The sequence below is a fragment of the Carettochelys insculpta genome, chromosome 6 (genome assembly GCF_033958435.1).
Source record: "Carettochelys insculpta isolate YL-2023 chromosome 6, ASM3395843v1, whole genome shotgun sequence".
Lineage (NCBI taxonomy): Eukaryota > Metazoa > Chordata > Testudines > Carettochelyidae > Carettochelys > Carettochelys insculpta.
Genome location: NC_134142.1, coordinates 25,943,764 through 25,971,145, shown reverse-complemented (window position 1 = coordinate 25,971,145; position 27,382 = coordinate 25,943,764). Strand labels below are relative to the sequence as shown.

Below are 27,382 nucleotides of genomic sequence, written 5' to 3'. Positions count from 1 at the left end.
CTGATCAGTCAACCTTTACTCAAGATGAGTAACACTGTGCATAATTCCCTTGGTGGAACTAATTGCTTCAGAAAGTGCTATCCATTGTGGGTAAGTATTGTGCAATGGGGCCAGAACATTTTTCCTCAGTTCTCCACAGAAACACCACACAGAGCAACAGTTGTGGATTACTGACCTCTCCACCAAAGCCATCCCACCTATAGGACAGCTTGGGACAGCAGCCCCAAGCCCTGCCTTTTGGGGGCCTTGCAGTAGCCAACTCAACTATGGACAGGTGCCAGGGCAGCTTGGAGGATTACCTGAGGAAGGCACCAGCACAGGGCAGCAGCAAGGAAACACCATGGTGGCAGGAGCTACAGTGACCCCAGCAGACTTCTCTGCTCCACCCCACCCTCTGCCCTCTCAAAGTCTGCACGGCTCAGCTACAGAAGAGAAGCTGAGCACAATGGGCTCAGAGCAGGGGTGGGGTGAAGCAAGCTATTGGACCATTCTGGCTCCTGTCTCTGTGGTGAGTGTGGTGGGGTGGATAACCCCACTCCCACCCTGCACCAGACCCCCCAGTAATCACCCAGCTTGTGTTGCTTGTGGGAGGGGGCTTCAGCAAGGGGGCAGGGCAGGGGCAGAAAGGGGTGGGGTACGGCCAGAGGTGGGGTGTGAATTGGGGGAAGGGATGAAGCAGAGGTAGGGTGGGGCCTGCAGTTGGGGGCGCAGTTGTCCTTGACCCTGCACCTGAGGCACAGGGGAGAGGCTGCCTTATGCCCTGTGTCCCCCTAGAGATGGCCCTGCCCTCAACAGTCACTGGAATACACACCCAGGTTCAATCCAGAAAGCTGCTTCTCCAAGTGCAAGTTCACTAGTTCTCAGTGTCAGCGAAGCCAAACTAGCTCTGCTTAAAACGTTGATGACCTTTTTTACCGACTTCTCATTTAGTCAGTGGGAATGAAAGCTGAATGCATGCTAGGATTTGACTACAAACACCATTCGCAGCACATCTGTAGAACATAATGTTATTTTTTTTAACCCACTGAAACAGAAATGGTTGTATCTCACACACACACTGGGGCAGGAACCGTTTCTGCTTCTGTATATTTTGCCATGTGTGTGTTTTGCTGTATAGAGAGAGGTGGCCTGGACAGAAGCCTGCAAGCTGGGAATTTTTCAGCTCCGTGCTCAGCTCTATTTACTACAGGTCTGTGCCCCTGAGCAAGTCACTCACATCAGTCCGCACCTCTCTTTCTCTGCCTGTAAAATGGTGATCAGCCTACTTACCCATTTCACCGGGGTACTGTGAGGGTTGCTTACACAGAATCAGCAGAGGTGACCTGCATGTATATTCTCGCAAAAGTTCTGAGGTTTTGAAGAAACATGACCCCATTTCTGAGCAACCTAAAGACCACATTTGAAAGATGAAAAATAATAAAGAGATGGAGCAAGCACAAAGAACTATTCCCCCTCTCCCTGCACTTAATTTCAAAAGAATTCACAGATCAACATGATGCTGATTATATCTGAATGCAAACCCAGCCTAATGTACATGTATAATAAACGGGTCTGCAGTGCTTTCCAAACAAACCAAAATAGCCCCACACAGTACCAAAACATTTACTAACAAAATGACTAAGAAGAATGGGCGAACGACACACCATGGCTGCAGAGAGGCAACACATTACTGGGAAGTATTATTCTTGTTAGAGAGCCTGATAATGTTTTCTGCCCTTTATGCCTCATGTTTCTTCGGGAATACAACGCCAATCCACTCTGGTAATTAGCATTTCTCAATCTCAGTTTACTACATGGAGAGGGGGAGGGGGGGAGGATTGCTCCTCGAAGCAGCAATCTCCCTGAGGGTAAGGCATCAAGAGAAAAAAAACCAACAGCAACAGAGGGAGGGAAATAGAACAAGTTTGTCCAACGGAGCCTAATGCACACGCTGCCAGAGAAACGGCGTCAACTGACAGAAACTGTAAAGAGAATTACAGCAGAGCCCTCTCCATCTCACTGCTCAGGATGGCTGTCATTATGGACCTAGATGTAAGGGAGCATGGAGGAGAGGAATAGGGGAAGGCAGAGAATGAAATTAAAACACGGAACAGGATCTTCTCTAAGTACTCTTCGCGAAAAACAAAAAATAAAAAAGTGAAGTTCGCTGAACTACCAACAAATTAGAAGCCTGATACAAAGCTCAGAGAAATCAGTAGCAACTGTAATGGAATGCTACAGCCTGCAAATGGATGCAAGGCCTGGTCCAAAGCCCAGTGAAATCAGTGAAAGTCTTTCTGACCATTTCAGGGGGCTTTGGATCATGCCCTAAAAGAGTTAAAGTTTCCATCAGCTGCCAGTGCAGTCATACTTTGTATCCTGTACACGGTGTTGGTAGCAACACTACTTGCAGCCAAATCTCAAAGCGCTTTAGGAATATTACTTAATTCTTAGCTACAAGGGTTCTTATGCTGCTCTCATCACCTCAGCCTCTGAGAATCTTAAATTAAGCCTTGTAGCACAGGTGCCGATGAGACAGGTGTAATAACCTCACACTCTCCCCACTACAGAAGGTCAAACTGAGGGATACGGACGTAAAATGACTTGACCAAGCTCATGCAGGGAAAGTGTAGCAGAAATGAGAAGAGAATCCAATTCCACTTCCACTTTCTGTTTTAGGTGCAAAAATGTCTTTCCCATAATGATGAACTCAGTCTTATCGTTTACACGCATTTCAAGGAGAAAGTGCTCAGGGCTCTTGGGGACAAAAAGGTGCTAAATAATAATTATTATTATTATTATTATTATTACTATTATTATTATTATTATTCACAAATCGAGATGTCAATAATTGCAGAACGAGTTTTGGGTGAGTGCCCCAGTGAGGCTCATGCCTTCTAGGCATCTAGCCATGCTGTTATATAGTATTAAGGTGTGCACAGGGAAAATCATCTACCTACTCAGCACTGTGTTTAAGTGGTCTGCCAATTCCAGCTAATCACCAAGTTATTTACTAGCAGTTTATTAGGCCGAAACTGCCACTAGCCGTTGGCAGCCTCAAATATTTACACCTTGCTTTCCTGGGGTCTTTTAAAGCATTGCTGTAATAAAAAAGCCATTTCTTCCAGGTTTGGAAGCTAGAATTAACAAAGAAAACCCAGTGCAATGCCAAGCCAAATTCTGGTCTCAGTTACAAATGTGTAACCCCACTGAGTTCCAATGAGCTTCATTTGCAATGTGAATCCAAGCCACTATTTTCACAAAGAGGGGACTAACAGCTGTAATTCTCTCATGCTTGTGAAGATTATAAACTCACTGATATGGTCCCAAGCATATGAGAAGACCAGAATATTACAGTCTTGAGCTCCCATGTGGATCTAAGAACAGAAATCTTCCCCACTGGGCAGATGCACCTACCCTACAATCCCACTGCAAGGCAGAGGTCCCAACTTCACCTGCTCCCATCCCAAGATTGGTAGGTGGAGAATGAAGGGGGAAAGGGAGGAATTCTGCAAGCCACATTTTAACTGTAAATGAACCACATGTGGCTTGCAAGCCACAGTCTGGCCACTCCTATACTATGTGTTTCTATAGAATTCCTGATGCCTTCATTCTCACTGCCACCAGTGTGGAGTTCCAGTATTCACTGAGGGTCATATACACTATTCCCAGGAAAGCCTTGGAGAGCAATAAAACAAGAGCAGGGACAAGAACATTCTGATTCATCCTACATCAATATCCACTCAACTGACCATACCGAAGACCTGCATGCAAACCAGAAATGGGTCCTGCACTGCCAACTCTAGAACCCACTTTGGAAACGGAAACAAGGTATTCCTTGAAGATTGTATATGGTGATTTGGATTGACCCAACTGAACCGAGAGCAGCTGTCATACTCAGAATGGTCATTTTGTTTCTTCGTGCTCCTACTGGAGTGACTTGTGAATATCTCACTTCGATTCCAAAACAAACAATCAAACACAACACTGTTCTTAAGAGAAACCAGCCAATTCAGTGGACATTATACCAGAGTTCTGACAGTGAAATCCCAGTCCCATTAAAGTCAGTGACTTTACTGGTCACGTCTGGATTGTATGGCAGAGTTTTGCCACTGACTTTGACATAGCCAGGATTTCTCCCTGGGAGTTCACTGAGTGTTCCTCCCATACAATGCAGACGCAACCAATAAAGTTCACAGACAAGTATCAGTAGCTTAATTTAGAGAGTAGTAATCATGTTCTCAGCATCCACAGTTGAATGTTTGTTTTTTTTCATGTCAGGGAAGGAGAGCTTAGAAGAAGGAGAAAGGGAAAGGAGGGCAGAAGGGAGATTAAAAAAAATTTTTGTTTTGAATTAATAGGAAGCTATTGCTAGACAGTGGATTTATTTCAGTCTACTTTAAATTTTACAACAAGAAGTCTTGTGGCACCTTATAGACTAACAGATATTTTGGAGCATAAGCTTTCATGAGCAAAGACCCGCTTCATCAGATGCATCAAATGAAGTGGGTCTTTGCCCACGAAAGCTTATGCTCCAAAAATCTGTTAGTCTATAAGGTGTCACAAGACTTCTTGTTGTTCTCAAAGCTACAGATGAACACGGCTACCTCTCTGATACTTAAATTTTACAATCACTTTGTGGCACATACTAGTGGTGGGAGGGGCAGCTGAGATTATGCCAGAGGTGAGTGGAAATAAGTCAGAAATAATGGACAGGGACAAACTAAAAAGGTGTGTTTTGTCCTCGAAAGCGACAGTAACCTTAACTCTGCAGGGTAAGACTACAGATCTGCTGTTCTTACCTGCTCGGCTCCTTACAAACTACAAAAGGGTTGCAAGAAAGAAAGGTATTATTTTAAATATACTTTTAAGTAACATTCTTGTTACAACTGAAATCCAGAAGAAATTTCTCTGCTGCTCTCACATACCTAAAAATATATTTACCTTGTCCTGCACATACCAGGTAAACAGAAGCTCGCCATTGAAGTCTTGCTCAATTTTTGCAACTTCTGTCCTGCTGCTGCTGCAGCAGTACAGAAGCTGGTAGATGATGATCTTTGGAAAGGCTAATACCTACACTGTCCTTGATTAAGGCTCTCCCGGCTTCTCTGTCCAACCATCTCTCTTTCTGTCCCTCTCACACACACAGTGCATGCATACACAAAGATAACAGCCTGCCAGACATTTAACTTTTTACTTTAGGCAATTTATGATACAGCTTTTCAATTATATGCATTATTTTAAATGATGATTTAATCTAAAATATAAATGTAAAGCCCATTTCAAAAATAAATTTAAAATTGCTAATTATCTATTAAATTATACTACTCAGTCATTCTCTAAAATATTTTGCTAGTACATTACATAGCCTTTGACTGTGACTTTAAAAAACAAACCTTGTCTGCTCTTTGTGAACTCTGAGGATCCTACTAATTTTCAAAAGCCTCTAACCTTTTGTTCTTGGCCAAAATTTCTCCTCGGTCACCCTGAAGAAATGTATTTTGCCACTCGCATGGCTGCTACCTCAGAGATGATTGCATTTAACAATTAAAAGACTCAGCCTTGTATGTAAATTATAAAGGTGAGATACTCATAGTGAAAAGTACCAGGCTACAGTTACACTTGCGAGTTTTGCCGACAAAACCTCTATTTTGTCAACAAAACTGGTGGAACGTCCACGCATAAAATGCGACAGTTTATGGACAAAACTCAGCACTTTTGCTGGCAGTGCTCTTCCTCTCAGCCATGAGGCATAATGCTGCTGTCAACAGATTCCGCTGACAAAAGAAGCTGTGTGGACACTCTGAGGGGCCTTCTGTCAACAGACAGCGCATCCAGAACAATGGGCAGCCCTGTCTGCTGTGCTTCCGGGTGCCTGTTTTGTCAAGAGAGCAGCTGGGCAGTCCAGCTACTCTGTGGACAGATGGAGAGCTCTTCCAATTGGCCTTTGTGTGTGGCCGCACTCTGTCAATGGAAGTTTTGCTGGGAAACCTCTTCCAACAGTGACTTCTGTCAACAGCGCTGTAGCGTAACCGTAGCCCTACAGAACAGGCACCATTTGTAGAAATCTGTCTCCTCCTCCAGGTGTGCCTGTGTGCATTCACACATCAAAACTGGTGGACACTATAAAAAATATCCTGGGATCTGCCTCTTTTCATTTTTCTTAAATTTGCATGCAAGTTTTAATATCAAATTCCAAAATCTCAGGTACATTCATTTGCCGAAACCAACTTTGAGATGTGCTTGTCTTCTTGTGCCAGATGTGCCTGTGCCCTTGTCCAATCCACCAATAAAATCCCAACATGAGACCCATTTCCACTGAATTCTCAGAGCTTGTACTGAGCACTGTGAGCACTGAGCACCTCAGAAAATCAGGCTCCATCTGACTCATCTGAATTTTGACAACTAACCAGCGCAACTCGATTAATGAATACTGGAGATGAAATCTCCACAGAGAACTATTTACAATCAATCCACAGTGATTTTTTAAATGACACTGAAGTTTATCAAGTATGTGCTTCTGAACAACAATCTGAGGATATTCATTCACAGCTCATACTAAAGTCCTTCAATAAACTGTTTGTTGTTAACTGTTTACTCAGCTATTAATGTCTATGTGACTATGAACTGTGTTTGGCATCTAACATCTATCTATTGATAGATAGCTACATTTCTGCAGCCTGCTTTGTGAGCCTCAGCAGACAAGGAATGAGGAGCACACTTTCATCAAACTAGCATCTGTTTTCAATTCTCATTTATGGATGTGGAATCCTTTCAACTGGACATTAATCATTCTCAACAGCAGCAATTAGATACTTGAGGCACATCAGAACAAATCAAATTAGCCCTATTTATTTAAAAAAAGAATCCTGAGAAGTAAATAAAAAGGCAATAGACCATCCCACGTGTAGCAATACAACAAAGAAAATTAAGATACGGGATCCCAGGAGCTAAAAATTTTCAGGTACTATTTTCAAAGCCTAAACTGTAAGCAATTAGTAGAGGGGTTCTATTGCAGAATGTCTGGTGGATTATTTTAGCAATAAGGTGTAATTGAAAGGATTAACTTGAACATAATGTTTCCCTTCCAAAAATCCCATGAATGCTGAAATGATTCTCATCTGCACTGGTTTGACTCATGTTCTTAATACTGGACTTTAATTTTTTTTTTCCTTGAGGAATTTGGGTTAGGGAAACATTGCCACAGAAATACAGTTGACAAAGGAAAATCTTTTAGTGTGGTTAAATCTTAGGAGTCATACCATTGGAGAGTCTGGCTTGGCTTAAAGTTGGGTAATGGACATACTGCATACCAACAAGAGAGGATCTGCTTGTATTAGAATGGAAACACCAACCCAGATAGATCACTGTAATGAATTCAAACTTCTTCAAGCAAACCAGTCAATGCAACTTCCTACAGCCAAGTCTGTCCTTTGTGACATGGCAGCTACTGTCAGCAGGGAACATGGGAGACCCAACACTGCGCCCTTTTTAATAAACATCTAAACTTCCACAGATTTCAACAGGAACAGGATTGAGCCCAAATCAATCCAATGTCAGGCATGCAGTTGCTTCCTAGTTACAATGAGCTAATACAAAACCATAAATCATGCGTGCTGATTTTCTACGCCTGCTGATTTTCTAACCAGGAAAAACACATTAGACATATTTGTAAGGAAAAGCTACAGAAAGAAGAAAATTTCTGGGCTAAGTATTGTTACAAACTCCTATTGTGTGTACTAATATGTACCTCAGCAACTTAGCTGGTTTTACATCGGAGACCAAATCGTGTGCATTCTGTTACAAGCTGTGGGAATGCTTATGAATCCTGCAAGCATGACTGGGTCCTCTGTGGGCAAAACTACCTTCACAGATCCAGGCACTGGAATGTGGTTCTGACTTCATGTTCCTATTTGGAAAACAGTTATATGCCTCTTGGCACATGTATCCAGAAAATTTTACCCAAGAGAGCACAACATTGGAGGAAACCCCATGTGCCATGCAAGTCTGAAAATAGAATTTTGTCCTCTGCTATAAAGGAATTTGCTGATGTTGGAGTCTTCTCTTTTGTCAGTACCTATACAGAGCTGGGCTTGGCAGGGAGGGGAGAACACATCTTTTTGAATTAAGCAGTCGATCCACTCCTCTTCCTGAAATATCTACCACTCCAGTCATATCCCACAATTATTCTTTCCTCCTGCTTTTGCAGGTCAGAATACACCTGTCAGTAATAACAACTGGAATAAGAGTTGGGGTTAGCCCATCTACTATTTTCTGATCCCTTGTTTACTGCTTCATAAATAAAAATCATTGGTACCTGCACATTGATCCAGACTGTTCTAGTATTTTTTAAAAGCCGCAACCGAAAATAGCCTAAAGATGTGGAGAATCAAAGCAATACAATCCAAAAGGGCAGCCGCTGAACAGACGTTATCCAAGGATTACTATTGCAACAGAGAGAATTCGTGTCTGGTTTTGTGTTTAAAATTTCCTGATTTGGAGGAGCAGTATCACCTAGCTAGATGTTGCTATAAATAGAATAGCCATCTGACATTAATCACAATAATTTGGCAACATGACTACCAGTGAAATTATAAAATGGACAGGTAACTTAAAAAGCAGAGCTCAGATCCATTCCAACCATTCGTCAGCAGGGGAAAATGTTTCTCCCATACACTGCAACCTCATGAAAACATGTATTGCTGGAGTCCATATTTTTTCTCTTGGTTAAATGTGAGTTTAAAAAATATTAATCTGTTCCTTCATTTAATTTCATCTGTACCATCAGCCAAGAGAAATACACTAATTTATAAGTTGAAGTGAGCCTTGAGATAATGTCACCCACCATTCATCCAAATTTGTCACTAGCATCCCATTAAAGCTGTAATTATTTTTTAATTAAAACTAAGGAAACTGGCATGCGTGTGCCTACTTTATACATCTGTTATGGGTTAAAATAGCTTTTAAAAAATGTTTTTTTAGACCGCAGTCTTTTGTGGCCCTGGCCTATGCCAAAGAAAACGCAAGCTTGCTTATTTTCTCCATGGGGCGCAACAGCGCCTGTGTGTGCCTGAACAGATTCGACTGGCCGTGAAAAGAATTCTAAATAAAACACAAACATGGAATTTGGCAAGGCCACAGAAGCAAGCTTAAGACTAATTCCAGCATGCGGACGGCTCTCACACAGCAAGTCTGGCTCCACTATAAATGAAACCAGGCTCTGTAAAATATCCAGTAAAGTTTGAGTTCAGATTTAAAGGGACAGTGTTCTAATGCCAGTGGGATGGGGTTGTTTTATTTTTTGTTTGTTTGTTTGTTTGTTTTTTAAATCTTATTCAAGAAGCTCATGCTAGCTCAATAAATCTGCATGTTGTGAGCAGTGCTTTCTTTCAGCTGATACGCCCATTAAAAATTAAAATTAAAACAATTTTCTTTACGATGGACTTTTGTAGAGGAGATTCTGAAAAATGTGTTTAAAAATAAGGTGAGCAAGATAAATAAAAAGATATTTTCTTAGGGGGAAAGAAATCAAAGTAAGTGAAGGGAATAAATTAAAAAAAAATAAAAGATGAAATTTCAGAATAAAAATTAGGTGAGGATTAAGTATATGGGGCATGTACCACAAGTCAAACAGGCCATTGACAGAAGAGCTTGTTCTAATCATATATCAAAGCAACCAAAACGTTGACTCATTATGGGCTGTTGGGGCGTGTGTGTCTGTCTGTGTGTGTGCAATATGCTCTAAAATTCCCAAGAGAACTACGGAAGAGCTGGCTGAGTAGTGCTGCCCTCGGGGGAATACAACCACATGGGCAGCCATCTCTAACAATCTCAGCAGACCAGATTGTTCAAGCAGCGATAACAGAGGAATCTCTGAAGACGGGAACAGTGTTGAGAAAAAGAGCTACGCACAATATATATATATATATTAAAAAAAAGACCACAGGCAAAAGATTTATTTGGATTTGCCAATTTTGTGGCACTACCAAAATTAATCACTGATTATTGTCTCAGAGGGATGTGTACTGGTCCTGGCAGACTTATTGGGAAAGAAGAGGGAGAAAATTATACAAGGCAGCCTTTAACCCGACATTAAAAGGCAATGGCTTTTTTCCCAGTACATCTTTATTTTCCCTCAAAGATTTGGATGATGCCATGCTATCGTGTTATATAATCACAAAAAAACTAACCTCCACTGCCCATTCCTGGCCGGGATCATCTGCCTGCTCCTTTAAAAGCAGAGAGCATGCCCGCAGACTTGCTGGCCAGTGGACACTGAATGTTTCAAGAGATTGTGCTTTTAAGAATGTATTGACTTTATCCTAATGATCTTTGATGATGGTGAAGAAGAGGAATAAGAGGGCTCTAGCACTTTTCACATCAATACCATCTTTTACCTTAACAGTTAAGGCAAAACCCTGAAGAATGTAAAAGGAAGAAACCAATAGGTTTCCACAGAAATTCAACAGGATTCTATCAAAATTATTCTACAAACCTACTGAATGTAATACAAAATTATAGACATGTTATAGACAAGCTTTTTAAACCATACTACAGAATTTCATAGCTGGGATAGTATTTTAATTCAATGGAAAAGTTTTAAAAAATTTATAGAATGGGTTTATTTTCCATTAAATTCTATAGGACTTCTGCATAAGGTTAAAATTAATCGTTTGAATGTTGTCCTCGCTACAGGCAAAACCACAAACATCCTGTATCCAGCTTAATCAACGGTTCACTTATTTTTATAAAGGATTTGTATTAATTAATCCGTAAACACCCAGACCTAATTTTTAGACACTCTTTAAATGTTACACAGGCCTAGGTCATAATATGTGTACTTATTCACTCCCTGTTCTACAGCAGTGAGAAAAAATCCAAAAGACCTTTTAAAAGATGTGAATTAAAATAATAGTTCTTTTTAAGAAGGATTATATGTAAGCAGGTTTTGTGCTATTTTAAGATCCTGTTCAGTTCTGTTAATTTTTACTTCTTACATAACTCATTGTCAATATTTTTAAGTGACAGCTCCTTTCTAAGAATACACTGATTCTCATTTAAAGTTATATACTTCTCTGGGCTCCAAAGGCCAAATTCACAGCTCACATAAGTGGGTATAACACCACTGAAGTTAAGTACATGTGCTCCCCTGGTGTCAATGAGAATTTCACACACAGACTGATGGCACTGTATGGTCACTGTTCTGCCTGGCTGATGAAGGTTACCACTTAGCACCATGTTAGGGCAAGGAAATGGGTATTTAAAAATTACCCAGAATCTTCCTGAAATTGAATTACTTAGAGGTTTAGTAAAATCCGGGAAATAAACAGAAGGCGTGAGAATGCTTGTGAGCACTGAATCGGTTTTGGAGTATTTTATAAAAATAGGTTAAACGAACAGCACTGTGCTAAAAGAAACCTTTTATGCTCTGAAAGAATTATAACTACTCAAAGCAAGCAATTCAAGACACAGATGTCAAAGAAAACAAAATAATCCGTCAATAATGTTAAAGTTAAAGAATCACCCAGAAGGAGTGGGATTGAAGGGCAAAAAAGACAAAGGGCCCGATCCTTCTCTCCTTACACTTCACTGGGACCACTTATGTGAGTAACCAAGTGGTATATGGCCCTAAATAAGGAAATGGTGTTTAAACAAATCTAAAAAGTGCTGATGTGTTGTATAAATTGATTTCTCTCTACCCACGATTTCCTTATGTTCTTATTAATAAAGACTAATTCAAAAAGTTAAGTTTTATGGCAAGGTGCCAAACACCCTCGTCTCCTCAGATATTCACTCAGTGCTTAAATTAACTTCATTCCAAAAGTCACAGGACCCTGATTCTCATAGCTGACGTCATAAAAAATGCCAGGCTTCACTACATGGGATTTTTGCCTGTTTGTTTCCAAGTACACACTTTACTGATTCATTAGACCTTCTTTCCACAAGCCTTCCTAAGGTGAACAGCCCTATCTGTAGTACACAGGCAAGGACATTGGTTAAAAACAAAACAACAACATCCACAGGGCAGAAAGAAGGGCGTTACATAAGGGCCATGCCACACTCCAGTGCCTTAGGTACATATACTTGTTACAAAAAAAAAAAAAAGGTATGGAAACCACAGAGCAAATAAAGAAGAAAACAAAAATGTCTGCTTCAAATATATACATAACTCATCCATCAAAAGAAGTGTCACGGATACCTTGATAAATTATACACAGAACATAGTCGTCCTGATCCAGCATGCATCAGCACAGTTCCTTTGACCCCAGTGGGGTTGTGCTGTGGTACTTCAGTGGGGAATTTGGCCCAGCTCCTCTAAAAACCCGAAAAAGTTCCAAAAGAAACGTTCGCTTTTTCCACTAGTTCGAGGGCCAAACAGCAAAGGCTCAGATTTGCTTAAATGATATTTCATTGATTAGACTACTTGCCATTGACTGTAAAAGCTATGTGCAGGACACTAACTCTACTCACCAAGTCTGAAAGGCCTAGTTAGCACATTACACACACACGGCGTGCACGCGCACACACACACACACACACATGCACAAAATGCCAGGGAAAGTAACAACAGAAACAATTTGTGAAGGAACAGAACAACCCAGTTCTACACACACCACGTGAAACAAGCAAGCAAATGGTTTGGCATATGCTACATACAAATGAATAGGATTTTATTGAGGGAAATAAAGGATAATTACAAATGTCTACATTGTGTGTTTGTGTGCGCATGTGTCTAATACTCTCAGTTCTAAAAAAATCCAACCACCCTGTGCACTGCACAGCCAAAGGGCAGGCCTCCTGAGTGCAGACAGGCAGTACAAATCCTAATTTGGTGCTTCATTTCCTAACAGGTTATTGTTTAAGCCTTCCCCCCTTCATGTTTTTAATATTTTTATGAAGTGTTTACAAAGAGACTGGCAGCATTTAGGGAAAGAGAGCAGAGGTAGGTGGAAAGTAGTGTGATCAAGTGGTTGGTGTTACCGCACAAATTATTGGCAACAGTTACCCTGTTTGCTCCTGGTACAAAATAAGGGGGATCCCTTCCCCTTTGTTGAGAAAGAACACACACAATATTTCAACTGGGAAAATATATCTGCGCCTGCTACTGGCCATAGAAGAGCTTCCTGATACGACTGCTGTGTGCTGATCTGTATTCACCTAAGCTCCACCTACATTTCTATTAGCATAGGTGGTGTCCTCTTTTTATTCTGGGATTACTGAAAGGTATGACATGAGCCCCAGCTTGCAGAGAAGAAAGCAGAAGTGTAAATGGGTTTGTTTGTGAGTAGGTCCTTTGCCAGAGCAGCAGGAACTCCCCCATCAATGGTGCTGCTTCCTAATCCTTTCTACTTACTCTCATTCAAACTGGTGTTGCTCCTGAATATGAAATAATTCAAGAGGATAAATTTGGGATTTATTTTTATTGCAACTGTGGAGGTGCCACAATAAAGAACTCTTCAAAAAAAGTGTCTGGAAGGAACTCAAAGTGTCTCCTTTCGTTTTCTTTAACCTTACATCCTACTTTGCCTTTTTTCAATAGGCTTCTTGCTTGCTACGGACAGGCTGTGATCAGAACTTAACAAAGACTGGTCAGTAAAAAATACCAATTCACCTAACTTACTGCTTAGCCTAATGGTGTTTTCCTGCTCTGAAAACATTTTTCCTAAGCAAGCCATCATTTACCATACACTGAGCGCCTCAATAATGGGAAATTCATCTATTCCCATAAGTAAATTAAAAAACACCTCCATCTATCTTGTTTCAATATTTTTAAATTTAATTGTGGCCAGAGAACTGCTGGTTAAATAATTAGCCCTTCCCTACTCACTCTCTCTCTCCCTCACATACACCTTTTAAAAATGCAAAATTTAGCCCTCTATTTTAATATTTCTGATGTCAGTGACCAGTGTCAGGTCTCCCCATACAGTAACCGCTTTAAAGCGCTGCATATAGCACTGCATTAAAAATTAATTACACATGCTATTTTATTGATAGTGCATAATGTAATGAGCACCAGCTGTGCTAAACATCCAAACTCCTTTTTAAGACAGCTATAAAAAAAGAAAGAAACTGCACTTTCAAATGCCTCTCCTGTCAGAGCAGAAAAACAGCAACATCTTGTATGGATTTGAAACAGAATTCTTTGATTTAGCTATACAATTGGAACGTTTGAAGAATTCAAACTCTCAGGCTTGGCATAGTGGTATGAAATCCAGTTAACTCTCTAAATGTTGGAGCCATTGTCTCTACTAAAGGCAATGTTTCCTTGAACCCTTTTGTCTTGAGACTACTGGATCCAGTTCCACCCGTTAATATTGCAATTAAGCGCCTTTCTCTTTCCTTGGATGTCTGGAAATTGCAGGCATTCCGTTTAAAGCAACTTTAAATATCCCTTTTGCCCCTGCTGGTTCTTAACTTTACATAATTAGGACTTACTAAGTTATACTGATAGGGTGTCTTTCTAAAAAAAAGACTAAGCCACACTTATAATGCCAGATTGCTGCCCTGCAAAGCACCCTAATTTTAGCTGCCTCTGTGCTGTTTTATAGTCTCTTGTTTGTCTCTTGAGCAATATACCATGTATTAAAAATAAGTTTATGATGAGCTCTAGTTTGTAGCAGGATAGGACATAGCTAGGTACATAGAAAGATAAATAGATACAGTGCACACTTTACACACTGTCTAAAGTAAATTCTTCAAAATGCATTAAATATTGCATTAAAAGAAGTATATAAATGTAAGTAATCAGTGACTAATAGAGACCTCTCTTCTGAGCACAAATTTTAGTCAGTTCTACTCTAGCGTGAACCATTTTTTTTTCCCACAGTATAATGAGAAGAAACATTTGTAAATGAATTTAATGCAGCTGTAACTCTTTGTCTGCATTCACACACATACATACTGCTCAACTCCTTCCTCCTCGCCAAAAAAGAGAGGGGGAGAAGTGGATCTGAAATCTAATTTGGGCAGATTTTTTTTCTTTCAGATTCCACTTAGTAAGAGGAGGAGGAGCAAAATATCAGCCGTCGTCCTGGGACTTGATGAGTGAGGAGGCTTGAGCAGAATGAGTTTGCATTCTCCGCTCTGATTACTGTTTTGTTTTTCACTGATCTTCCAGTGTTAATAAAACCCAGTCTGGAATGAAATAAAAGCTTGCTTCTTGTTCTAGTATGAAATGTGCAGCACACATACCATATCATTAACATAAAAGTTTTCGAAATAATGCTGCTTCCTAGACAGGCTGAATTAATTGCATCAACCTTTCTACATCAGGGTGGTCTGTACTACTGCTGCTTCTCATTGGCTGACTCAGGTTATGAGCCAACACAAAATTACTACTGTGATGTAACTAAAGGAGGGGAAAATATCCTACTATTAAAACCTATTATTTACATACAGGTATTTCTTTTAACTTTATTATCACTTTAACCATGCACAGAAAACACCAGGCAAATAACATAGTAAGAGAAAATTCAGTAAGTAAATTGATGATAACTTTACAAGATTACAGGGTAATTATTAGAATGTCCTAATGACTAAGACAGTCAATTTCTCAAATTAAAGGAAAATTGTTCTAACCATGTGATCTAGGCCACCATATCTTCCTCTGTGTAAAACCTTGAACTTGCCCATTAATCACTGATGTCAATGCCCATTTGCTGTTTTTAAATATGCAGCTGAAGTATTACAATAGCTTTCTACCTCCTTATTGATGTGTGGGAAGGAAGCTGTTTCACTGATTGACAAGACAGCTTAGATACAATTAATTATTTTAAATATGTATATAAAATCCATGCTCACAAAGCCAAAGCCACTGGATTTAGATCAGGCCCATAAGAAGTCTAATGGGTAAATTAAAAATCCATGTTATTTCAATATGCCTTGCAATGTACCAGTTTAAAAATTCCTGCACAATATTCCTAAATCATATCTTGGGAAAGAAGTCAATATTTCTAGTGAAGGTGTATTATGAAAAATGGCTTCAGTGAAAGCTGTCCAGTGTGTCTGTACACACAAATATGCATACTTTACATATAATTATGTCTTCTGACAATTGTTTGCATCTCTTTGTTATGTGTGAGAATTAATTTAAACAAACAAACAAAAAAGATGAAGGAAACACCCTTACCTGGCAAGGCAAAAAACAAAGTGAATCTTGAGCCTGCTTATATTTTAGATCCAAGCTACACAACCAATGAATTTCATGACTCTCTTCCAACTTGTAATTAAATAGGCACTAAAACCGTTTAAAACAAGAGAGCCCAATTCAACAGAGAGAAGCCTCTGAGGCACAAAAGACACTGCAACAGTGATATGTGTAGATATTAAAATAATATTTTAATATGTAGGCTCTAACATGCTAATGCTGCATCCTGTGTTGACCTAGACGCAAAATTAACAAAAGCATAACAGAATATGCAACGAGCAGTCAAAACGTGGCCTAGTTCACACCCCAGCAGAACTTCCCTGGCATCCATTTGGTGTGCTTATTATGGATTTCCCTGAATACCATCAGCATCACGATTTCGAACAAGCACAGCCAGTCCTAGATAATGCAGGATGAATTCCCATGTGCATAACTTAATTTGTCCTGCTTACAACACTGTTGTCAGCAACAACTTTGACATGTGGGTACCAAAGCAAACAAATTTCACAGACTCCTAAGGACCTGGTTTGTGAGTGACAATAAGAGATACGAGGTGCCCAAAGATGCACATGCCAATTGAAAGCCTTCAGATTTAGCGAGATTGAGGCTACACTGAAAAATGTGAGGTCCTCACCATGCATTTAAGCAAGTAGAAAAATACAAAAAGGTGAGAAAAGGAAGGGGAGGAGAGAGGAGGGAAATGTTAATGGCTTTTGTTCAAAGAATGAAGCAATCCTCAGAAAGAAGAACAAGGCTGACAGAATAAAAAACTAATCGAGTGAGGGAGACAAACAGATCCCTGAAGCTGGAATAAGTGACTCTCCAGTGTAAATGGTTATGTGAAGAGGAAAGGAAACAACACGGAAATCATTACTGATATTACCATACAATCAACACAAAGAAGATTTTTTTTTCATTTCCACAAAACATTTTGGAGGTAAGGAAGACCTTGCTCTATATGCTCAATGTTATGCACTGGAAGACAATAAAGGGTTAAGTACAAATAAGCCTCCTTTCCAACAGGAGATGTTTCTTTCAAGCAGAACTTGACCAACTTCTGTCATAAACACTTTGAATGTGCTTTGATATAACCTATTCTCTAAGTGCCATAGGCTGTAGCAGTAATTATAGGAAGCCATGATAACAGGTCTATCTCCCCACAAAGCTGGCATCACTCTTACAGCAAATAGATCATTCCAAATACTAACAGTGCACAACTATAAAATTAAAGCACATAAAATAGAAAAGTCCTGTGTTCCAATGTGCTGTAATGAGTTAGTCCTTCCTTCCTTTTTCTACTTTTAGTTTTATTTTTTTCTCTCTCCATTCACCGTTTTAGAAGCAATAGGGAATCAGACTAAACAACTACCTACCTATCAAAGACACATGAGTCTATCCTATACCAAAAAAGAGAGGGGAACAGAAAATATGAGCTAGCCTCCAGTACGTTTCATTGGTTATGGGGGGAGGGGCACAAGGGAGAATCTCCTACTATCACACAGTGTATTAACTGTTTATAAGGGCTTGATTATGTTAGTTTTTTTACACTGTCAGTCTACTGAAGCCAATGACATAACGCCAGATGAACAGATACAGAGAATCAGTGCCACTGAGAATGCAACCTGCTTATGATTTGGATTTCATGCAACTTCACATATAGCTGACAGACATTGGCTACGTCTACACGTGCCCCAAACTTCGAAATGGCCATGCAAATGGCCATTTCGAAGTTTACTAATGAAGCGCTGAAATGCATATTCAGCGCTTCATTAGCATGCGGGCGGCAGCGGTGCTTCGAAATTGACGCGCCTTGCCGCTGCACGGCGCGTCCAGACGGGGCTCCTTTTCGAAAGGACGCCACCTTCTTCGAAGTCCCCTTATTCCCATGAGCTCATGGGAATAAGGGGACTTCGAAGTAGGTGGGGCCCTTTCGAAAAGGAGCCCCGTCTGGACGCGCCACGCGGCGGCAAAGAGCATCAATTTCGAAGCGCCGCTGCCGCCTGCATGCTAATGAAGCGCTGAATATGCATTTCAGCGCTTCATTAGTAAACTTCGAAATGGCCATTTGCATGGCCATTTCGAAGTTTGGGGCACGTGTAGACACAGCCATTATGTGAATGCTTTACACTGTGCAACTTGTCATGCTGGTTAGAGAGAGTTTGTGCTTAGAGCAAAGTTGGTGTATGAAAACTGACTGGACTATCAGTCCAATCCAACATCTGCTGAAGTCAGTTGGAGTCTTTCCACAGATTTTAAGCTTTGGATCTGGCTCTAGGAAGTTCTGTTGTACATTTTAAACCACCTCTTTAAAATTCTTTGTCCTTGAAGACTCAAGGTTTCCATTGATGCAGGTTAAAAATGCTTACAAAACTTTAAATCTCTGTTTGTCATATTAAATCTGAATTTCCTATCTCTCCCCTACAGCCCCAGTATCTCCCAAGTGAACGACCACACACATTTAATGAAATACAAGAAGGTACTTTCCAAAGAAACTAAATCATAGGAACCCAGTCTTAGTATACAGATTTATCTCCACACGTCATAATGAAAAGCTGTATGCCCGGAAGCTTATGCTGGCCCTTCTAAGAGGTTATCGGGGGCCATCTTGAAGGCTTTACTCAAATCTCACTCTGTTCAGTCCTTCCTGACTGTCCGAAGTTCTGCAACATTTACTCAGAATTACACTGTGAAACTCTGAGTAAGTTTGCTTGAATACAGATTGCAGAATTTGGCTTGTGTAACACTGGACTAAGCACAGTAGGATTTTGCCTTAGATTAATTTTCTTTTACACCCTCCCTATTTTCAGCTCTAATCCCTTAATTCACCACATGCCTGATCTCTCAGCGAAGCTGCACTGACAACAGACACTGATTTCAGAGAGAGCCCTGTGTCCCAAAGGGCAGGGTCAGGAATAAACTCTGTAGTCAGTTACTTGTCAGGGTCTGCCTTGGTTCCACTAACCTACATATCACCTTTATTTCACTGCAGTGACCAGAGTCAGGGTTTAAAAAATGAAAAGAAAAAAAGTTAATGAGGAACACTTTCACAAAAGTTAGGGAGAAAACTGCATGGCGCACACATATCCTGCAGGCACATGGACTCTGAGGAAAGCCCTTAATACAAATGACTGGGGGGGGAAGACCTCAGATGTTAAATGTTATCCAATTAAGTTTAAAATAAACAGCCCAGAGAGATGAAATCTGGATACGCGGGTATCACATTATGTGATGATTCTAAGACATTTTTCACAGTGTGGAATAAATAGACTAGCAGTGACTGGGTGGTGACAGCTGAAAATCGGTAGATTGGGGGTGGGAGAGGTAGGAATGGACTCCCACCCCTTTTCCCATTCCTCATCCTCAGTAAGGGGAAGGAATGTTGACGATGCTCTGCTGCCTCCCCCACACAACCCAGCAAAGGTGCCTCTCCCACAGTAAAGATGGCATCACTTGGTAGCACTACTGACCTTCAGATAGCAAAAAAAAAAACAACGTTTCTATTACCTGACAACTGACAATGACATCCAAATGTGCCTGAAGTCTCAGTCTGAGTCTCAGTCTGAGTCCCGCCAACTGAGACTGCACGTGCACCACAGCAGGGCAGGCTAAGGCAGGGCGGGAGGGAGGCCAGTGCGCGAAGAGGTGACGTGATCACTGATGTGTGAGGGTGGGAGGAGGCAGCTATGGGAGCCCCCGGCAGCTTTGCAGGCCTGGACGGCCCTGGAGAAAAAACAATAGAAAAAACTGTCAGTCGGAACTAAGTTTGAAGGGACAGAGGAGGCATCATCAGGGAAAACAGGAGGGAGAGAGGACAACTAGGCCTACCTGGCTACATACTTTTATTTAATTAATTTTTATGTCAGGCTGAGACCGGTGTTGGTTCTGGGAATGCCAGGGGGGATGGGCAGGCAAGAGGCAACCTGAGGATCTTCAAAACCACAGATTGCTACAGGCAATTTTCTGGAAGCAAACTCAAACTGGAGGGGCCCAAGGGATGGCGACATGGAAAGGGGATGAGGTGACCTGTGAAGGAAGCTAGAGAAAGTCAGAGATGGTGTGGATGAGAACTGGAGGTGGTCCACCAGCATGTGCTTAGGGACCAACTCAAAAGGGGGATTCTTGTTTTATGGCATGTTAATGCATTTAACTGACACAAAACTGGATAGGCTTTCTGCCGAGCTGCTGCTGAAACAGGCTCAACCCACCAGCACAAAGCACAGAGACTTATAGCTCAAATGGCTTCCTGGAGGTGCCAGAAATCAAGCCCCCAGAATAAAGCATTCATAGGCCACTGTGCTTCCTTCCCATTTGAGCTGCTGCCAGTTACACATTTTGCATGCCCCATTTATGTATTCTGTTTCTATATCAAGCCTATAAAGACTGCAGCAACCTTTTTTCCTAATCTCTGAAAAATGATATTGTAGCCTCAAACTGTATTATTTATCTTAACACATCTAGAAATCTTCTGCTATTTAAGCTGTATTTAGAATCCTCTCCTCTTCTCTATAAACCATCTTATTTCCTGGAACTAGTCAGAAAGGAGCCTTTTGACTTTAAAAAGAAAATATAAATCTTAAAATATGTGTATACACACACCTATGCACAAATGCACCTGCAGACACACACAAAATAAGTAAATCAGCATAACTTCACTGAAGCCCACAGAAGGACACACATTTGCACCAACAGAGGATCTGGTACTATGGGTCAATTTAAAGCCATGACTTTTATTTAATTACTCAACAAGGAGCTGTAATTAATCCAGCGTAGCTTCTAAATAAAGGTATGTGGTGCAGTGGTCTCCATTCAAAAGCTGGCACTTGCCAACAGTTACCTCACAGTGGGATCTCAGAAACCACAGGTTTTCCCCTACATTTTAGATCAGGAAACAAATGTGCTAATTGTGGGGGAGGGGGGGTTGGCAAGAGCAGTTGCTGTTTTGTTTAAATAGTGACAACTATGTACATGCATGTGCTGGCATAATCAGATACACAACCAGGCATCCAGAACCATTTTGCCATAAGCCTTATGATACTATAAGCAGCATGTTGTAATGCATCCTCTCCAATCAAGAGCCCCAGTTCGAAAACTATGGATGCATGTTGATCTGACACATATGAGGCAAATAGGGATACTTCATCCTTGGCACAGCATCCAGAGTGCTAGTCTGCAAAGACTGCATTTGATTTTGTCGTTTATCTTAAATGGCTAAGAGACCACCAGTGCAAAACATTTGTGTGAAGCTTTTGCCAAAACCACAAGTGAAGGGTCTAAATTCCCTGGGTAAATACTTGAGCTCCAAGCATCAAGGATAAAATTTGTGCTCTTTTGCAGAGACTGCTTTTAAATAGAAGCCATGTTTGTGGCTCATGGGACCATTTTTTCGAACTGTTTGATCTCACTGCAAATGTTGCACAAACAGGTAAAGATAACCATTAACAGGACTGTATCTCTACTGTATTCTGAGCATGGCTGTGTACCAGGCAAAAAGAAACAGATGTCAGATGTATACATATAGTGGGCATGTCATTGTAATTTTAAAACACACTAATAAGGAAAAGGAATCACTGGGTTCCCTCTGGGGCACCTGGCATTGGCCACTATCAAGCAACAGGATACTGGGCTAGATGGACCTTTTGTCTGACCCAGTATGGCCATTCTTATGTTCTCAAGCATGTTTATAGAGCAATAAAGAGCTAAGAATGGGGGAACACATCCTAAAACTAGTGAATAACTGCACTTTTATTTTGGAAAAAATAGTATAATGACGTTCAAATCCAGAGAAGAAAGTGGGGATGGCTAGGCCACACTCTCAGAAAACCATCATCCAGCATAGTCCATCAAGCTTTCAAATGGAACCCACAAGGAAAACACAAAAGAGGAAGACCTCAGACAGCATGGAGAAGATCTACTGAGACTGAAGGATAACAACTGGGGTATTCCTTGGGTCAGCTAGAAGTTTTGTCTAGAGACAGATTGAAGCAGAGAAGACTTGTCAATGATCTATGCTTCACTCAGAGTACAAGGGTCTAAGTCAAGTAAATCAAATTGGTATGCTACTGCGTTGGTTCACCCACCTGGCTCCTGGGGAGCTTGTCTGTTGTGGGAAGAGTTGTGAGTTGGTTACCTGTGTCTATTGTGTAGCCCTGCATATTAGTGTCAAACTACCAACTATTTACTTGTGGAACCACAATCTCTGTAGCCTAGTGTCTCTATGATACAGACTGGGACATATAGAAGGAGTGTAAGTCGTGTACTCCAATCACTTACACCTTTCAACTGAACCAAAGATTGCCATGGAGTCTGGGAGGCAAAGTTCTGTAAATGGGCCATATGGGCTCACAGAATTCTATACTGCCTGTGGTTGACCTCATCTTTAATATGGAGATGAGGCCTGCAAGACACACAGATCACAGCATGCACTATGAGCCAGATGCCTGGATCACAAGTGCAATAGTCTTTCCCAGAATCTCAATGGATCACAACTCTAGATGAGGCAAAAAACTACTAACAGGCAAAAACCCAAAAGCGGAGCAAAGAGCATGAAAGGAAGGGAGAAGCAATAAACAATAAAACACAACCATGTCGGTCTTAACTGCCCCTATCACATAGGTGGGTGCTATCCAGGATGCTTTTGGATGCCACACCCTCCTCTGTCAGCAATTACAGGTGCCTGCTTTTTTCTCACCATTTCTCCCTTCATTTTGTGTAACTTTTGGAAGCACCTGAAACAAATAAGGAAAGCCTCCTTCTGGTAGCAGAAATTTTGCACAGCCCAGCCCCCCAATAAGTACATTAAGGACGTGTCCAGTTTTTGCCCATTCAGCCCATTTTGGCTGTAGCCCAAAGAGTGTATTTAAAGATGAGAACAAAAATAGGGCAACTCCTTATCAGCTGAACTGCTTTAAGAACAGACATATGCAAGCAAAGCAGAAATTTTCCCTTTTAAGACAATGCTGTGAAATACAAGTAGATTTCTTTCCACACAGCCACAATTTATGGGTCTAGTTGAAGGAATCACTGGGTTGAAAGTCTATGGCCAGCGTAATCCAGAAGTTCAGACTAGATGGTCACAATGGTTCTTTCTAGCCTTAATAATCTATGAAATCAACCCTAATTCAAAAGATCAGATACTCAACATTTACCCATTCTTTACGTCAGCAAATCTGACACTGAGGTAAATTTTGATCCCAATCACACTATGGCCATTGTGGAGTAGTCTCAACAAATGGCTTGAAGTCACTCTGGATTGACACCAGTGTGACTAAGAGCTAAACCCGAATCATTCATCACTGCAGGATTTTGCCAAAGCAAGGTCAGAGTGGAAACAGAGTAAAGACTTCCAGATTGGCCCTATTAGACTAATGTGTAATTTCGCAAGTTCTGGGATTAAAAGGTGACAAGTAACTGTTTCTGTGCTTCTTCACATCCAAGTTTGGTACGTATAAAAATTCAAACGAAGACAAGGAAATCACACTTACACATGAAAATCTGGTACTTAAAATTTTAGGTACTCAGCCCGCACATACAACTGCAATTTGGGCTCCAGGAAGAATGAATTTAAAGGATAGATTTAAAGACGGGTGCAATTTGAGAAACTATTTTAGAAAAAAAAGGATCTAAGAGAGAGAGAGAGCGAGAGAGAGAGAACACGTGCCCCTGCCTAGATGTTTGAGACATAAGTCTCCGCAGCAGTCAGTACAGGAGAATCACTCACCCACACTACAGATCTCTTGCATATTTTACACTCATTCTGCATGTGGATCTCCCAATGATGTCAATGGGAGTTTTGCAGGTAAAATAGCATGACACAGGCAAAAAAAAGATCACAGTTTGGATAAAAGACTTCCAAAGGAGATGGAACAGGAGACATTTTTGCTTGCACTTTAGAAAGGCTCTACATTGCACATGCATCAATGTTGAATTGACTCCCAGATACATCCGAGAGTCATTTTGTTCCTTAGTATTTTTACATGTACACAACAGAAGAATTACAACAGATAATTTTCTTGGGGGGTCTGGCTGGTGGGTCTTACCACATGCTCAGGGTCTAACTGATCATGTATTTGAGGTCAGGAAGGAATTTTCACACAGATTAGATTAGCAGAGACCTGGCAGGTTTTTGCCTTCCTCTGCAGTATGGGGCAGGTTTAAACTAGAGTAAAATGGTGAATTCTCTATAACTTGAAGTCTTTTAATCATGATTGGAAGAGTTCAGTAACTCATCCAGAGGTCTGGGGCCTATTACAGGAGGGAGCAGATGAGGGCTTGTGGCCTGCCATATGCAGGAGGTCAGACTAAATGATCATAACAGTCCCTTCTGACTTCTCAGTCTATGAGGTTACAAAGTTAAGATAAATACAATCCCCCTAAAATCAAAATGAGTGCAAGGATCTTGGTGACAATGATAAAACCCTGGAAAGTCACAATCCAAACATAAATGTTATGCTTTCTTGTCTCTTTCATTTGGCCTGGGCACTGCTGGGCATGTAGTACGGCATATGAAAAACTCCAGTCCTCTCAGATGCATCTGCAGAACTGCACTAAGCACAACAGAGTGCTGCAAAGGTGGAGTGGTAGCCTGCCCTTGGAATGTAATGTATCAGCATTTTTAAGACAGACACCAAATTAATAGAGCTCTTGCTTTATGTATTATAGTGTGACCAATGTGCGCATATATGCGTATTTTTGTATTACTTTCTTTCTGTGCTGTGCTTGCATGTGTGTTTGCGCGTGCACATTATTTAAGCCTCTATTCCAATGTGAACGTGCCTCTGTATGTACATATTTGCTTCTCTGATCCCCCGTGTCCAGGTAGACAGCTAAACAGGCAGACAGATTCAATTAAATTATATAAAACAGCTCTGAAAATAATGGCAGCTGTTAGTGCATGGCAGGAAATTCAGAGTGCAGCTTCAAACCTATTCTTGCACAGGCCATTGTGTTCAGGTACACTCTTGCAGCTATTTCTGAGAAGTCTGGTATTCTGTTTTTAATGTGCCGCAGCCATGAGCCAGGCACGTCCCACCCTGCAATGAGCACCTATTTCTCTGAAAGATTTTTCTAAATTGAGTGGCTTCATATTACCATACAGACCTTTCCCACCTAATATTACAAGCTCTTAACAGTAGAGTCTCTCACTCACACACACAAAAACACGTGATGATGATATAGAGGGGCTCACATATGCACAGAGGCTCACACACAATCACAGGGACCTATGCAGGGGTACAGAAACAAGCACACACAGCAGAGTACGTACGCCCCTGAGGTTTACATGGAGTTCCTAATCTTTTCAGCGGCCACATATTATGGTGTGTGTACACCAAGAGGCAAACATTCCTTTGCCACACAGCGAGAGGCGCACATGTGGCTATTCACATAAAGTATGCGCGCTCACACACACACACACACACACACACTGAGTGGCATGTTCACACACAAACACTCACAGGTACAAATACCCCAGCCATGCCATCTTTCGAGCCAAAGCACACACAACAATATGTGATTATTCAGCCTCACACGCTGCCTGACTTACATTGTTCTTTCTCCAGCTCAACTTTATTTATCTACAAATATGAAACGCAATTTTGTAAAGGAGGGGTGTTCTGCTGGTGGGTGGGGTTTTTTTCTTTTTTTTGGCAAATGAAGCTTCCCTTTGAATAGATATGTTTCTTTATCCCAAGGATTCCGACTGATAATGCATAAATGAGTCATAGTAGAACAGCAATGTGAGCACGAAGGAAAAAAGAGTGAGTGAGGGACACTGGCACAGAAACTTGACAGAACCCTAACTCCCCCTCTCTCCCCCCCATGCCAAGACATTAATTCTCACAAGTCGGAGAAAATTACTATGCATGAATGCAAAAAGCATGATCAGGAGTAATTAACATGGCTTCATATGCAAATTTTATTAATGCAGAAGTACAAAGTCATTATGCAAATGAAACTTACGTCAACTCTCTTGACAAATATTCATCTCTAAAGCTCAAGTTTCTCCCTTCTAATTTTTTTTCGTATGGTAAAACAAAAAAAAAAGTGACGAGGACTGTTTGACAAGTTTGCAAAGTTGTTTTTCAACCAGAGAAATTTATTCTTACATTGTTGATATTTTTTGTTGTTGTTGTTGGCAGGTACACGACAGCTCATAGAGAAGGGAAGGGGAGAGGTGGGGGGCAGGGGGGAGGGAGAAAGCTACCAGCAGCAGGCAGCCAATCAAAACGCCAGCGGCTGTAATGAGCGCGATTGATGACTGTTTGGCTTTACTGCAGGGTAATGAACTAGAATCCAGTCTGAGGAGGAAAAAAATATGAATATTCATGAAGCTGTGCTCCTGCCTTTGATGATTAAAGAAATTTTTAATATTCAAATAAGCGCTTGCCAAGTGATTAACAAAGAACAAGCACGCAGGAATATGGAAATGGAGCTGTGGAAGATTTGGGAGTCACAGTCTGTGCAGCAAAGACAGCACAAAATTTCATAAACAAGATAGGCAGATAACCCAATTCAAATTCAAGCAAATAAAGAAAAAAATAAAATCTAGTTTATTTTCATTGCCTCAGTATTGTACCAGCTACTTTATTTTAAATTGCAAAGGGGAAATATATATATATTGTAAGATGGGGGAGATAGTCCTATAATTAAATGTACTGTTTGCTTATTAAGTGAGAGTGTTTTTTAGCCAAGTCTGTCCTAAAACAGGTTGGAAGTTTCCCGGTGATAGGAAAATACAGCATAACTCCCCTGTCTGTTCTGGGGCATTATTTCTAATACTACACAGTGTACAGCACCTAGATAATGTTGAAAGCCGTTAACTTGTTGTATATGACTCAAGCAGGATGCGTTAATCAGACCAAGCCATTTAATAGTATGTGAGTTCTCTACTCTACAAAATCTATCCTTGCGTGTGGCTATAGTCCAGAAACAAAAAAACATACCAGATAAGGAACAGTGTTCATCCTTGGGAGCTGGCAGCAAAGAGTGCAAAACAGTCCCAACCAAATGATCAGTTGATAGGAGATATGTGTGCAATATTCTCCAAGTAAGAAAGGTCCTCCCCTCCTGACAGGGTTTCTGAACAATGTTACAAAAAGACCCCAGTTTTACAAAATGTCTGGTAAGTTCAGGCTGTCGCACATCAACAGTTTTGCTAAGGATTCACAATGAAGCATACAAAATACGGTATTAGCTACTAAAATCAGTGTGCAGTTAAAGCACATCTAATTAAAAGCCGACAATATCTACTGTTTTAAA

The 27,382-nt window shown here is 40.9% G+C and overlaps 1 protein-coding gene across 5 annotated transcripts in view; it reads right to left on the bottom strand.

Moving 5' to 3' along the window:
- Positions 1–27,382, bottom strand: part of BCL11B (BCL11 transcription factor B) — a 103,658-nt gene that overhangs the window by 37,529 nt on the left and 38,747 nt on the right. For 2 of the 5 annotated variants that reach the window (XM_074998715.1, XM_074998716.1), the window contains exons 4-5: positions 13,114–13,137; positions 2,367–2,382 (exon numbers count right to left, since the gene is read on the bottom strand). The exons of 2 other annotated variants lie outside the window; for them this stretch is intronic. In XM_074998715.1, the coding sequence (XP_074854816.1) occupies positions 2,367–2,382; positions 13,114–13,137 (40 nt within the window). Of the gene's footprint in view, positions 1–2,366; positions 2,383–13,113; positions 13,138–19,630; positions 19,847–27,382 lie in introns of all 5 variants that reach the window. One more of the 5 variants, XM_074998712.1, reaches the window with a different exon arrangement.